The following is a 14,044-nucleotide window of genomic DNA, read 5'->3' on the forward strand; positions in this document are numbered from 1 at the left end:
ATATATATATATATATAAATGTGTCCTCCGAAGAGGGGCGGTGGTGGATGGGTTAATAAAATGTAAAAATAGCATTATGCTATGGGCAGTATCATCTATCAAAGAGCAGCCGGGAGGCTTTAATTGATGCCAGGCTTCATTATCAGTGAGTTGAGCTACCAGACTAGCAGCATAGAGAAACATTAGACAGTTAGGCCTTCAGGGGAAATGGAAATTATTACATTGAATTAACCAAGGCACTCTGCATATAGAAGTGGCCTAACCAAAATTGCTATGGCATGTTCAAAAGAACATATTTGAAAATGTTTTATTTTCGACAAACTTTTGTAACCTCTGACCTCCTGTTTCTCCTCTCATTGGCCCTCAGGTGTGGAGCAGTGCATCGTGGGAGTGCGTGCGCCTGTTGAACGGCCACCAGGACTGTGTCCGCAGCTGCCGCTTCTCTTGGGACGGCCGGCGCCTAGCAACCGGCGACGACAACGGAGAGATACGGGTGGGTAGGGATAGAGGGATGGAAGGGGGGGTGAGTGAGGGAAGGAAGGAAGGAAGGAGTGAGTGAGTGAAGGAGCATTAGAAGGAGGGAAGTTGAAGGTTAGGGAGGGGTAAGTGAAGGAGTGAGCACATGAGTGAGTGAAGGAGCATTAGAAGGAGGGAAGTTGAGGGTTAGGGAGGGGTAAGTGAAGGAGCATTAGAAGGAGGGAAGTTGAGGGTTAGGGAGGGGTAAGTGAAGGAGCATTAGAAGGAGGGAAGTTGAGGGTTAGGGAGGGGTAAGTGAAGGAGCATTAGAAGGAGGGAAGTTGAGGGTTAGGGAAGGGTAAGTGAAGGAGCATTAGAAGGAGGGAAGTTGAGGGTTAGGGAGGGGTAAGTGAAGGAGCATTAGAAGGAGGGAAGTTGAGGGTTAGGGAGGGGTAAGTGAAGGAGTGAGCACATGAGTGAGTGAAGGAGCATTAGAAGGAGGGAAGTTGAGGGTTAGGGAGGGGTAAGTGAAGGAGCATTAGAAGGAGGGAAGTTAAGGGTTAGGGAGGGGTAAGTGAAGGAGCATTAGAAGGAGGGAAGTTGAGGGTTAGGGAGGGGTAAGTGAAGGAGCATTAGAAGGAGGGAAGTTGAGGGTTAGGGAGGGGTAAGTGAAGGAGCATTAGAAGGAGGGAAGTTGAGGGTTAGGGAGGGGTAAGTGAAGGAGCATTAGAAGGAGGGAAGTTGAGGGTTAGGGAGGGGTAAGTGAAGGAGCATTAGAAGGAGGGAAGTTGAGGGTTAGGGAGGGGTAAGTGAAGGAGCATTAGAAGGAGGGAAGTTGAGGGTTAGGGAGGGGTAAGTGAAGGAGCATTAGAAGGAGGGAAGTTGAGGGTTAGGGAGGGGTAAGTGAAGGAGCATTAGAAGGAGGGAAGTTGAGGGTTAGGGAAGGGTAAGTGAAGGAGCATTAGAAGGAGGGAAGTTGAGGGTTAGGGAGGGGTAAGTGAAGGAGCATTAGAAGGAGGGAAGTTGAGGGTTAGGGAGGGGTAAGTGAAGGAGTGAGCACATGAGTGAGTGAAGGAGCATTAGAAGGAGGGAAGTTGAGGGTTAGGGAGGGGTAAGTGAAGGAGGGAAGTTGAGGGGTAAGTGAAGGAGTGAGCACATGAGTGAGTGAAGGAGCATTAGAAGGAGGGAAGTTGAGGGTTAGGGAGGGGTAAGTGAAGGAGGGAAGTTGAGGGGTAAGTGAAGGAGTGAGCACATGAGTGAGTGAAGGAGCATTAGAAAAATAGAGCGAAGTGCTGCACCTCTAAAGAGACGGAGAGGAAGATGTGGAACAGGTGTGCTGGTCGGCAGGGGGGATGAAGAGGAAGGAAGGAAGGCGGAGGAGGGGAGGAAGTAGAAGACAGTCAGATTGAATCCCTAAGGCTCTGTCATCTGCATAGATCCTAGAGAAGGAGAGGGAGAAGGGATGATGTAAATGAAGGGAAAATGGGGTAAGAGAAGAAATGAGAGTGGGCAAGAGGGGATGATGGAAAATAAGATCAATTAAAGAGAAGAACAGGGAGAGTGAAAGAGCGGGACAGACTAGGGCCTGAAGAAATGAGAGCGTGACAGAGGGACCGGTCTGTTCCTCTACAATCACATTGTTCTTCTACCAGCTGCTTTCCACAAACTATCCCTAACTGACTGTCTGACTAGAACATTTGGACTACACTCCAAAGTTTTAGAACCTGAAAAGTGATCTAATGTCGACGAGTCCACATCTCATGCCTCTTCCCAGGTTCTAAAACAACTGACAAACTTATATTTTGGAGTGAACTGTCACTTTAAAATCATGTCATGACATGTCAATCATGTCTAGTCAATCATCCAGGGTTGTGTTCATTAGGCACCAAACAGAAGGAAACTGACTTAAACCACAAGATTGAATTGCAGTACATAGAGTGGAATATATGCCCCTCTTGTTTCTATGGAAACACTTGAGTCATTCTCAGTGAATCATGCAAGGTGTTAAATATAGCATGTTCTGTGTCCTATATAGACAGGACAGTATGGCTCATGGTTGTTAGTTGCATAACTCCAGTATTACATTTTTTTATAGTTTTATGTCTCTATGGGCCTTTATCAGTGAAAGTAGTCATTGATTGAAAGGTAAAGTTGAAAAGCACAAGATACTGTAGCATTCAAGGACTGGATTATTGCACACCTAACTGTAGACTACTGTATGTCTAAGGTTGGTAGTCACTAGATGGCCATGTTAGAAAGTGCTAAAGTAGCCCGAACAGTACATGAGATATTTGATGTTATTTTAGTTTGTAGTTCTGGTTGGGGTTAGATATTTTATGGCCGTCCCGTCAAAAGGTTCCTAAGATACCAGGTTGATAATAAGTTCATAGCTGTCATACACCCCACCATTTATAACTACTAGGTCTCATTCATTTCTCTCATTTTTTATTTGTTTGTCTCAGCTGTGGAACGTGAAGGATGGTACTCTGCTTAAGATCTGTTCCCGTGACAACAAGGACGCCATGGACTCTCTGCACGGAGGCTGGGTGACCGACCTGCACTTCTCCCCAGACAACACTGTGTTGCTGTCTACAGGAGGATACATTAAGGTAGGAAACACACACACACACATACACATGGAGAGACACACACACAAGCATGTAAAGACAAATAGATGCGCGCGCACACACACACACACACACACTAATGGGAACAAACAGAAGTTTGAAGCACTATCGACCAGAGCCCTTGTCCCCCGGGGATTACATCATCACTGCCTGGTTAAAAAGCCAATCAGAGCCCAGCTGAGGCTGACCCCCAGGTGATCCTTCTGTAAAACTGGAGGTAATCAGAGAGGAGTAACAGACACATGCCGCAATCCAATCAAGTTTGGAGGAGGATGAGATATGAAATCTCACTCACACTCTCACTGTGACTATTGCTTTGGGAGTACTATAAACCTACTGTGGTGTAAGAAAGCTTGGGGGCATTACATTTAGCATACGTGGATGGGCGGGCGGGCGTGTGAGTGGAGCGAGAGGGAGTTTCTTGCCTGAGTGATTTCAGGAAAATTCAACTGCCGCATTCCTTATCTCGCTTGTCTCTTCCGCTCTGAATTCTAAAAGCCTCTAGTAAATGTATGAAGTATATTAAGCCAGTGATTTTAACGTACATTGGATCAATGTGATGGATGTTTTATTTCTAATGCTTCTCAACACATCAACTCTCATGCTTGGCTCTTTTTATGTGATATTCAAGAGTCTGTTTGAATCAAACTGGTTGCCACGTATCTAAGAAACACAAAATAAATTGACTGCATGTCAATTTCAAACTTCTCTCGCAGTTGTTAGCTAGCCTTTTTTGTTTTTTGTCTTCATTGGGAAGATTCTAGTTTCTATTGATGAGCCCCTGGTCATTAAGCCCATTGTGATCAGTAAATGTGTTAATGAGTCAACTCCATGGATACTGATGGAGAACTTAACTACCAATTCCATCATTACCTCCTGATGACACTCGCTCTTATCCAGAGTGGTAGAAGGACAGAATACCTCCATCACTCTATCACTCTATCACTTCCTCTTTCCACACTTCCCTCCTTTCTCCTGAGGCGCCTTGACTTGCTGGATCTGAGCATGTGTGGATGTAACGAGCAGTGATTGATTATTAAGCCTGTCTGCGCTGAAGAGGCGAATCCCTTGTAATGAGCGTTGATTGATTTATCATGGGTGAGAGGTGAGCTGTCAGTCATAATAATTGCCGTGGCAGCTGTGTATTCATAGTTAAACGATGGCTAATTTAGCCTGGGGAGATGTGGGGACAGAATAAATGAAACGACTAATTGCATCTGTATAAATTAACAGTGGGCCTTATTCAATCCAAACCTGTATTCAGATTTCAGCTGGAAATGATTACAAAATATACAGCACTGGAACAAAATAAGAGACCACTGCAAAATGATCTGTTTCTCTGGTTTGACTATTTATGTGTTTGGGTAAAATGAACATTTTTGTTTTATTCTATAAACTACTGACAACATTTCTCCCAAATTCCAACTACAAATATTGTCATTTAGAGCATTTATTTGCAGAAAATGGAAACTGGTCAAAATAACAAAAAAACATGCAGTGTCAAACCTCGAATAATGCAAAGAAAACAAGTCCATATTCATGTTTAAACAACACAATACTAATGTTTTAACTTAGGAAGAGTTCACAAATCAATATTTGGTGGAATAACCCAGATTTTTTCCATCCCTGCTTTCATGCGTCTTGGCATGATCTCTACCAGTCTTTCACATTGATGTTGGGTGACTTTATGTCACTCCTGGCGCACAAATTCAAGCAGTTCGGCTTTATATGATGGCTTGTGACCATCCATCTTCCTCTTGATCACGTTCCAGAGGTTTTCAATGCGGTTCAGGTCTGGAGATTGGGCTGGCCATGACAGGGTCTTGATCTGGTGGTCCTCCATCTACACCATGATTGACCTGGCTGTGTGGCATGGAGCATTGTCCTGCTGGAGAAACCAATCCTCAGAGTTGGGGAACATTGTCAGAGCAGAAGGAAGCAAGTTTTCTTCCTGGACAACCACATTCATGCGTCCTTCACAAAGACAAATCTTCCCGATTCCAGCCTTGCTGAAGCACCCCTAGATCATCACCGATCCTCCACCAAATTTCACAGTGGGTGCGAGACCTGGTGAGGCCTACAAGCCACAGTGTCTTGCACCCACTGTGAAATTTGTCTTTGTGGAGGATGCATGAATCAAGCCACATACAAAACTTGCTTCCTTCTGCTCTGACAATTTGGGGTTTTGATTGATTTAAGGCCTAGTTTGTACTGTAGCCTTGTCTGCCTGAAGAAGACCATGTCTTTCCAAATGTTGATTTTGTATCACGCTGTATGAAAACTAACTTGAGGAAGCAGCCAACAGTGAGCAGAACTTATCATTACAGACATGTGTGTTCAGTAGAAGTGGTGCTGATGGGATCAGTAGTGCTGTGATGTTGATTCAATAAAGCTAGTCTCCCTGATGTCTGTCAACCCCTATCTGTCTCCTCCTTATGGCTTCCTGGAGTAACTTCCCACCACAACACTCACACTATCTCTGTCTTGCTATATTTAAAGGAGATTCTCTGTCTCTCTGTCTCTCTCTCTCTCTCTCTCTGTGTTTCTCTCTGTCTCTGTCTCGCTCTCTGTGTCTTGCTCTCTCTGTGTCTTGCTCTCTCTGTGTCTTGCTCTCTCTGTGTCTTGCTCTCTCTGTGTCTTGCTCTCTCTGTGTCTTGCTCTCTCTGTGTCTTGCGCTCTCTGTGTCTTGCGCTCTCTGTGTCTTGCGCTCTCTGTGTCTTGCGCTCTCTGTGTCTTGCGCTCTCTGTGTCTTGCGCTCTCTGTGTCTTGCGCTCTCTGTGTCTTGCTCTCTCTGTGTCTTGCGCTCTCTGTGTCTTGCGCTCTCTGTGTCTTGCGCTCTCTGTGTCTTGCGCTCTCTGTGTCTTGCGCTCTCTGTGTCTTGCGCTCTCTGTGTCTTGCTCTCTCTGTGTCTTGCTCTCTCTCTCGCTCTCTGTGTCTTGCTCTCTCTCTCGCTCTCTGTGTCTTGCTCTCTCTCTCGCTCTCTGTGTCTTGCTCTCTCTCTCGCTCTCTGTGTCTTGCTCTCTCTCTCGCTCTCTGTGTCTTGCTCTCTCTCTCGCTCTCTGTGTCTTGCTCTCTCTGTGTCTCTCTCTCTCTCTTCATGCACTCTCCTTTTATCTGTCTCTGTCTCTGTCTATCTCTGTCTGGTCCATACAACAGGTATTATCAGGTAGTGTAATTAAAAGCAGCATGGTGTGTGACCCTCTGGGAGCTGTTCCAATGCTTCCTTAAAGCCTCTGAGACACCAGGATAGGACATCGTGTGTGTGTGTGTGTCAGGGAGTGATCAGGTGTTTTGGGGCAGCTCTCTGAGTGAGGGTGTAATATCACACTGACCCCCATCACTCCTCTGTTCTCTGCCTGATAATACCTCACACAGCTTGTCTTACACCTGGGAGACAGCCCCCGACGCACAGCTATGCATCACACAGTCTGACACACACAGATACACAAACATGCAGACACGCGCAGACACAGGTATGCACATAGGTACACTCAGCGAATCAGCGGGACCTCACAGATTCAGGATGAGTTGCTGTGAGACAATCTGTCATAGTGCCATGATCCAAGTAGAGGTGGGATGTGTGAAGAGGCTCATCCTGACGCACACACACACACACACACAGCAGGAGAACCCGAGTAATTCACACAGAGCACTCATACTTACAGAAGCTTCATATCTTCCTCCTCTCCCCTACACCTCCACTGTTGCTAAGTCAACACTAGTCCTTAGGATTGAGGAGCCATAGTATACATCCCAAATGGCACCCTATTCCCCTATTTAGTGCACTACTTTTGATCAGGGCCCAACTCGCTCTGGTCAACTGTATAGGGGAAAGTGCACCATTTGATATGCGACCACGGACCAATACCAGTCAATACAGTACCAGTCAAAAGTTAGAACACACCTACTCATTCCAGAGTTTTTCTTTATTTTGACTATTTTCTACTTTGTAGAATAATTGTGAATACATCAAAACAATTAAATAACACACATGGAATCATGTAAATGTTAAACAAATCAAAATATATTTTATAGCCACCCTTTGCTTTGATTGACAGCTTTGCACACTCTTGGAATTCTCTCAACCAGCTTCACCTGGAAAGCCTCGAGGCTTTTCCTTCACTCTGTGGTCCAACTCATCCCCAACCATCTCATTTGGGTTGTGGGCAGGTGATGGTAGAAGCCTGGTCATCTGATGCAGCACTCCATCACTCTCCAAGAATCACTCTCCTTCGTGGTCAAATAGCCCTTACAAAGCCTCGAGGTGTGTTGGGTCATTGTCCTGTTGAAAAACAAATGATAGTCCCACTAAGCACAAACCAGATGGGATGGCATATCGCTGCAGAATGTTGTGGTAGCCATGCTGGTTAAGTGTGTCTTGAATTCTAAATAAATCACTGACTGTGTCACCAGCAAAGCACCATCACACCACCTCCTCCATGCTTCACGGTGGGAACCACACATGCGGAAATCATCCGTTAACCTGCTCTGCGTCTCACAAAGACACGGCGATTGGTACCAAAAATCGCAAATTTGGACTAAATTACAGATTTCCACCGGTCTAATGTACATTGCTCGTTTTCTTGGCCCAAGCAAGTCTCTTCTTATTGTTGTCCTTTAGTAGTGGTTTCTTTGTAGCAATTCAACCATGAAGGCCTCCTCTGAGGTCTCCTCTGAACAGTTGATGTTGAGATGTCTCTGTTACTTGAAGTCTGTGAAGCATTTATTTGGACTGCAATTTGAGGCTGGTAACTCTAATGAACTAATCGTCTGCAGCAGAGAGAACTCTGGGTCTTCCTTTCCTGTGATGGTCCCAGTTTCATAATAGCGCTTGATGGTTTTTGCGACTGCACTTGAGGGAACTTTCAAAGTTCTTGACATTTTCCGCATTGACTGATCTTGTCTTAAAGCAATCATGGACTGTCTTTTCTCTTTGCTTATTTGAGCTGTTCTTGCCATTATATGGACTTGTTATTTTACCAAATACAGTTGAAGTCAGAAGTTTACATACACTTATGTTGGAGTCATTAAAACTTGTTTTTCAACCACTTCACACGTTTCTTGTTAACAAACTATAGTTTTGGCAAGTCGGTTAGGACATCTACTTTGTGCATACACAAGTAATTTTTCCAACAATTGTTTATACAGATTTATTTCACTTAATTCACTATCACAATTCCAGTGGGTAAGAAGTTTACATACACTAAGTTGACTGTGCCTTTAAACAGCTTGTAAAATTCCAGAAAATCATGTCATGGCTTTAGAAGCTTCTGATAGGCTAATTGACATCATTTGAGCCAATTGGAAGTGTACCTGTGGATGTATTTCAAGGCCTACCTTCAAACTCAGTGACGCTTTGCTTGACATCATAGGTAAATCAAAAGAAATCAGCCAAGACCTCAGATGATAAATTGTAGACCTCCAAGTCTGGTCCGTCCGTTGGAGCAATTTCCAAACGGCTGAAGGTACCACGTTCATCTGTACAAACAATAGTACGCAAGTACGCAAGTATATACACCATGGGACCATGGATATATTGAAGCAACATCTCAACATCTCACATCAGTCAGGAAGTTAAATCTTGGTCGTAAATGAGTCTTCCGAATGGACAATGACCCCAAGCATACTTCCAAAGTTATGGCTTAAGGACAACAAATTCAAGGTATTGGAGTGGCCCATCACAAAGCCCCTACCCTGTGGGTAGAGCTGAAAAAGTGCATGTGAGCAAGGAGGCCTACAAACCTGAATCAGTTACACCAGCTCTCTCAAGAGGAATGGGCCAAAATTCACCCAACTTACTGTGGGAAGCTTGTGGAAGGCTACCTGAAACGTTTGACCCAAGTTAAACAATTGAAAGGCAAAGGTACCAAATACTCATTGAGTGTATGTAAACTTCTGACCCACTGGGAATGTGATGAAAAAAATAAAAGCTGAAATAAATCATTCTCTCTACTATTATTCGGACATTTCACTTTCTTAAAATAAAATGGTGATCCTAACTGACCTAAGACTGAATTTCTACTAGGATTAAATGTCAGGAATTGTGAAAATGAGTTTACATTTATTTGGCTAAGGTGTATGTAAACCTCCGACTTCATCTGTTGGTCTTTCTTCTGTATACCACCCCTACCTTGTCACAATACAATTGATTGGCTCAAATGCATTAAGAACGAAAGACATTCCACAAGCTTTTAACAAGGAACACCTGTTAATTGAAATGTAATCCAGGTGACTACCTCATGAAACTGGTTGAGAGGATGCCAAGAGTGTGCAAAGCTGTCATCAAGGCAAAGGGTGGCTGCTTTGAAGAATCTCAAATATAAAATATATTTGGATTTGTTTAACACTTTTTTGGGGGGGGGGGGCTACTACATGATTCCATATGTGTTATTTAATTGTTTTGATTTATTTACTATTATTCATCATTGTAGAATGTAGTACAAATAAAGAAACTCTAGACTGAGTAGGTGTGTCTTTTGACTGGTGCAATCACCAATCTTGATAACCACACAGTATTTAATTTATCATTATATTACTTTTTGATGCTTTCCAATACAATATTATACAGTACTATATGACTCAACATAGTGCTCTATATTAGTACATTACTCTTCTATAAAAGACTTGTGCAAGGAATAGAATGTTGAGTTTTCTCAATATTCCAAAATACAGTGCTTTGCAAAAGTATTCAGACCCCTTGGATTTCTTCCCATTTTATTGTGTTGCAAAGTAGGATTGAAATGGATGGAATTTTGTTTAAACCTTGTCAACAATCTAAGCAAAACACTCTTTCAAAGTGGAATACTTTTTTAAAGATTAATAAAAAATAAATAAAATATTAGTTGCATAAGTATTCAGCTTCCTGATTCCATGCATGTTAGGTGTTTCTATGTCAACAGAACATGTATGTGGGTATACACTGTATGTTCTGTTCTCTCAATATACCTACATACACTGAGTATACAACACATTAGGAGCACCTTTAGACCAGCCTCATTTCGTCAGTGCATGGACTCTAGAAAGTGTCAAGCATTCCACAGGGATGCTGGTCCATGTTGACTCCAATGCTTCCCACAGTTATGTCAAGTTGGCTGGAGGACCATTCTTGATAAAACTGTGATAAACCCAGCAGCGTTGTAGTTTTTGACACAAACCAGTGTGCCTGGCACCTACTACCATACCCCGATCAAAGGCACTTACATTGGGGCAAAAAAGTATTTTAGTCAGCCACCAATTGTGCAAGTTCTCCCACTTAAAAAGATGCGAGAGGCCTGTAATTTTCATCATAGGTACACTTCAACTATGACAGACAAAATGAGAAAAAAAATCCAGAAAATCAGGATTTTTTATGAATTTATTTGCAAATTATGGAGGAAAATAAGTATTTGGTCAATAACAAAAGTTTATCTCAAGACTTTGTTATATACCCTTTTTTGGCAATGACAGAGGTCAAATGTTTTATATAAGTCTTCACAAGGTTTTCACACATTGTTGCTGGTATTTTGGCCCATTCCTCCATGCAGATCTCCTCTAGAGCAGTGATGTTTTGGGGCTGTTGCTGGGCAACACAGACTTTCAACTCCCTCCAAAGATTTTCTATGGGGTTGAGATCTGGAGACTGGCTAGGCCACTCCAGGACCTTGAAATGCTTCTTGCGAAGCCACTCCTTTGTTGCCCGGGCGGAGTGTTTGGGATCATTGTCATGCTGAAAGACCCAGCCACGTTTCATGCCCTTGCTGATGGAAGGAGGTTTTCACTCAAAATCTCACGATACATGGCCCCATTCATTCTTTCCTTTACACGGATCAGTCGTCCTGGTCCCTTTGCAGAAAAACAGCCCCAAAGCATGATGTTTCCACCCCCATGCTTCACAGTAGGTATGGCGTTCTTTGGATGCAACTCAGCATTCTTTGTCCTCCAAACACGACGAGTTGAGTTTTACCAAAAAGTTATATTTTGGTTTCTTCTGACCATATGACATTCTCCCAATCTTCTTCTGGATCATCCAAATGCTCTCTAGCAAACTTCAGACGGGCCTGGACATGTACTGGCTTAAGCAGGGGGACACGTCTGGCACTGCAGGATTTGAGTCCCTGGCGGCGTAGTGTGTTACTGATGGTAGGCTTTGTTACTTTGGTCCCAGCTCTCTGCAGGTCATTCACTAGGTCTCCCTGTGTGGTTCTGGGATTTTTGCTCACCGTTCTTGTGATCATTTTGACCCCACGGGGTGAGATCTTGCGTGGAGCCCCAGATCAAGGGAGATTATCAGTGGTCTTGTATGTCTTCCATTTCCTAATAATTGCTCCCACAGTTGATTTCTTCAAACCAAGCTGCTTACCTATTGCAGATTCAGTCTTCCCAGCCTGGTGCAGGTCTACAAATTTGTTTCTGGTGTCCTTTGACAGCTCTTTGGTCTTGGCCATAGTGGAGTTTGGAGTGTGACTGTTTGAGGTTGTGGACAGGTGTCTTTTTATACTGATAACAAGTTCAAACAGGTGCCATTAATACAGGTAACGAGTGAAGGACAGAGGAGCCTCATAAAGAAGAAGTTACAGGTCTGTGAGAGCCAGAAATCTTGCTTGTTTGTAGGTGACCAAATACTTATTTTCCACCATAATTTGCAAATAAATTCATAAAAAATCCTACAATGTGATTTTACTGGATATTTTTTTCTCATTTTGTCTGTCATAGTTGAAGTGTACCTATGATGAAAATTACAGGCCTCTCTCATCTTTTTAAGTGGGAGAACTTGCACAATTGGTGGTTGACTAAATACTTTTTTGCCCCACTGTAAATCTTTTGTCTTGCCCATTCACCATCTAAATGGCACACACAATATATGTCTCAAGGCTTAAAAATCCTACTTGAACCTGTCTCCTCCCCTTCACCTACACTGATTTGAAGTGGATTTAACAAGTGGCATCAATAAGGGATCATAACTTTCACCTGGTGAGTCTATCATGGAAAGACCAGGTGTTTGTAATGTGTTGTACACTCAGTGTATATGTTCGTTCTCTCAACAGACCCACATATAGTGTGCCTTCATAAAGTATTCAAACCCCTCGACTTTTTCCACATTTTGCTGTGTTACAGCCTGAATAAAAAATAGATTACATGTAGATGTTTTGTCAGTGGCCTACACACAAAACCCCATAATGTCAGTGGAAATATACATATATATGTATGTATGTATGTATGTATGTATGTGTTTTTTTTTACAGATTTATTCAAAATGAAACGCAGAAATCTAGTGAGACAAAGTATTCAACCTCTTTTACTTATGACCTCTTTTTGTTAAACCTAAATAAATTCAGGATTAAAAATCTGCTAAACAAGTCACATAATAAGTTGCATGGACTCACTCTGTCTGCAATAATAGTGTTTAACATATATTGTTTTAACGACTACCTCATCTCTGTACCCCACACACAATTATCTGTAAGGTTGAGCAGTGAATTTCAAATACAGATTCAACCACAAAGACCAGGGAGATTTTTGAAGGGCACCTATTGGTAGATGGGTGAAAAGAAAATAGCATTGAATATCTCTTTCAGCATGGTGAAGTGATTAATTATGCTTTGGATGATGTATCAGCACACCCAGTCACTACAAAGATACAGGCGTCCTTCCTAACTCAGTTGCTGGAGAGGAAGGAAACCGCTCAGTGATTTCACCATGAGGCCAATTGTGACTTTAAAACCGTTACAGAGTTTAATGGTTGTGATAGAAGAAAACTGAGGATGGATCAACAACATTGTAGTTACTCCACAATACTAACATAAATTACAGTGTAAAAAGGACGCCTGTGCAGAATAAAACATATTCAAAAACGTGCATCAAACTTAAGTAAAACTGTAAAAAATGTGGCAAAGCAATTCATTCACTTTTATTCCTGAATACATAGTGTTGTTTTGAGAAAATGGTTACAGACCCAACAACATTATATAGTATCCCTTCCTCATGGTTACAGACCCAACAACATTATATAGTATCCCCTCCTCATGGTTACAGACCCAGCAATATTATATAGTATCCCTTCCTCATGGTTACAGACCCAACAACATTATATAGTATCCCCTCCTCATGGTTACAGACCCAACAACATTATATAGTATCCCCTCCTCATGGTTACAGACCCAGCAATATTATATAGTATCCCCTCCTCATGGTTACAGACCCAACAACATTATATAGTATCCCCTCCTCATGGTTACAGACCCAACAACATTATATAGTATCCCCTCCTCATGGTTACAGACCCAACAACATTATATAGTATCCCTTCCTCATGGTTACAGACCCAACAACATTATATAGTATCCCCTCCTCATGGTTACAGACCCAGCAATATTATATAGTATCCCTTCCTCATGGTTACAGACCCAACAACATTATATAGTATCCCCTCCTCATGGTTACAGACCCAACAACATTATATAGTATCCCCTCCTCATGGTTACAGACCCAACAACATTATATAGTATCCCCTCCTCATGGATAAAAGCACATGAGCTAATTTATGCAGCAGCATACATTTTTGGACCGTTGTTGTGCTTACTTGAACAGGAATGTGGCGTGGCGGTCCTTCTTGTGGGCAAATTTTGTCATCAAAGGTGCTTTCAAGATAACTGGGAACTCTTAAAAAATATATTAAAAAAACAGGTTGAATCATGATGTCCGTGATCTTCAGGTCGGAGCGCTAGAAAGAGGCCCGAGTTCCCGGTGTGGAATTCTATGTTGGATGACCGTTCAAAATGTCATTTCCAAGTTGGAGCTAGTATTTTCCCCCAGAGGTACCAGTTGTCTTAAACACGGAAGAAGTCATTCTGGATGGACAGCATGGCTAATGTATTCAACCTTTTCTGGTCCATGGTGTTGCAAGTGAATGTTTATCTTTTTAAGCTTGGAAAAGAGACCATTTCAGACAGATTATTTAAATCCTTAAACCCAGACTTGGACCA

At 42.6% G+C, this 14,044-nt stretch overlaps 1 protein-coding gene across 5 annotated transcripts in view; it reads left to right on the forward strand.

The window, feature by feature from the left end:
- LOC110499902 (apoptotic protease-activating factor 1) overlaps window positions 1–14,044 on the forward strand; it is a 62,575-nt gene that overhangs the window by 35,800 nt on the left and 12,731 nt on the right. For all 5 annotated transcript variants that reach the window (XM_090213680.1, XM_036957158.2, XM_036957159.2 and 2 more), the window contains 2 exons: window positions 368–493; window positions 2,919–3,065. In XM_090213680.1, the coding sequence (XP_090069806.1) occupies window positions 368–493; window positions 2,919–3,065 (273 nt within the window). The remainder of the gene's footprint in view (window positions 1–367; window positions 494–2,918; window positions 3,066–14,044) is intronic.

The sequence above is a fragment of the Oncorhynchus mykiss genome, chromosome 21 (genome assembly GCF_057628025.1).
Source record: "Oncorhynchus mykiss isolate SJ-2025 chromosome 21, ASM5762802v1, whole genome shotgun sequence".
Taxonomy (NCBI): Eukaryota; Metazoa; Chordata; class Actinopteri; order Salmoniformes; family Salmonidae; genus Oncorhynchus; species Oncorhynchus mykiss.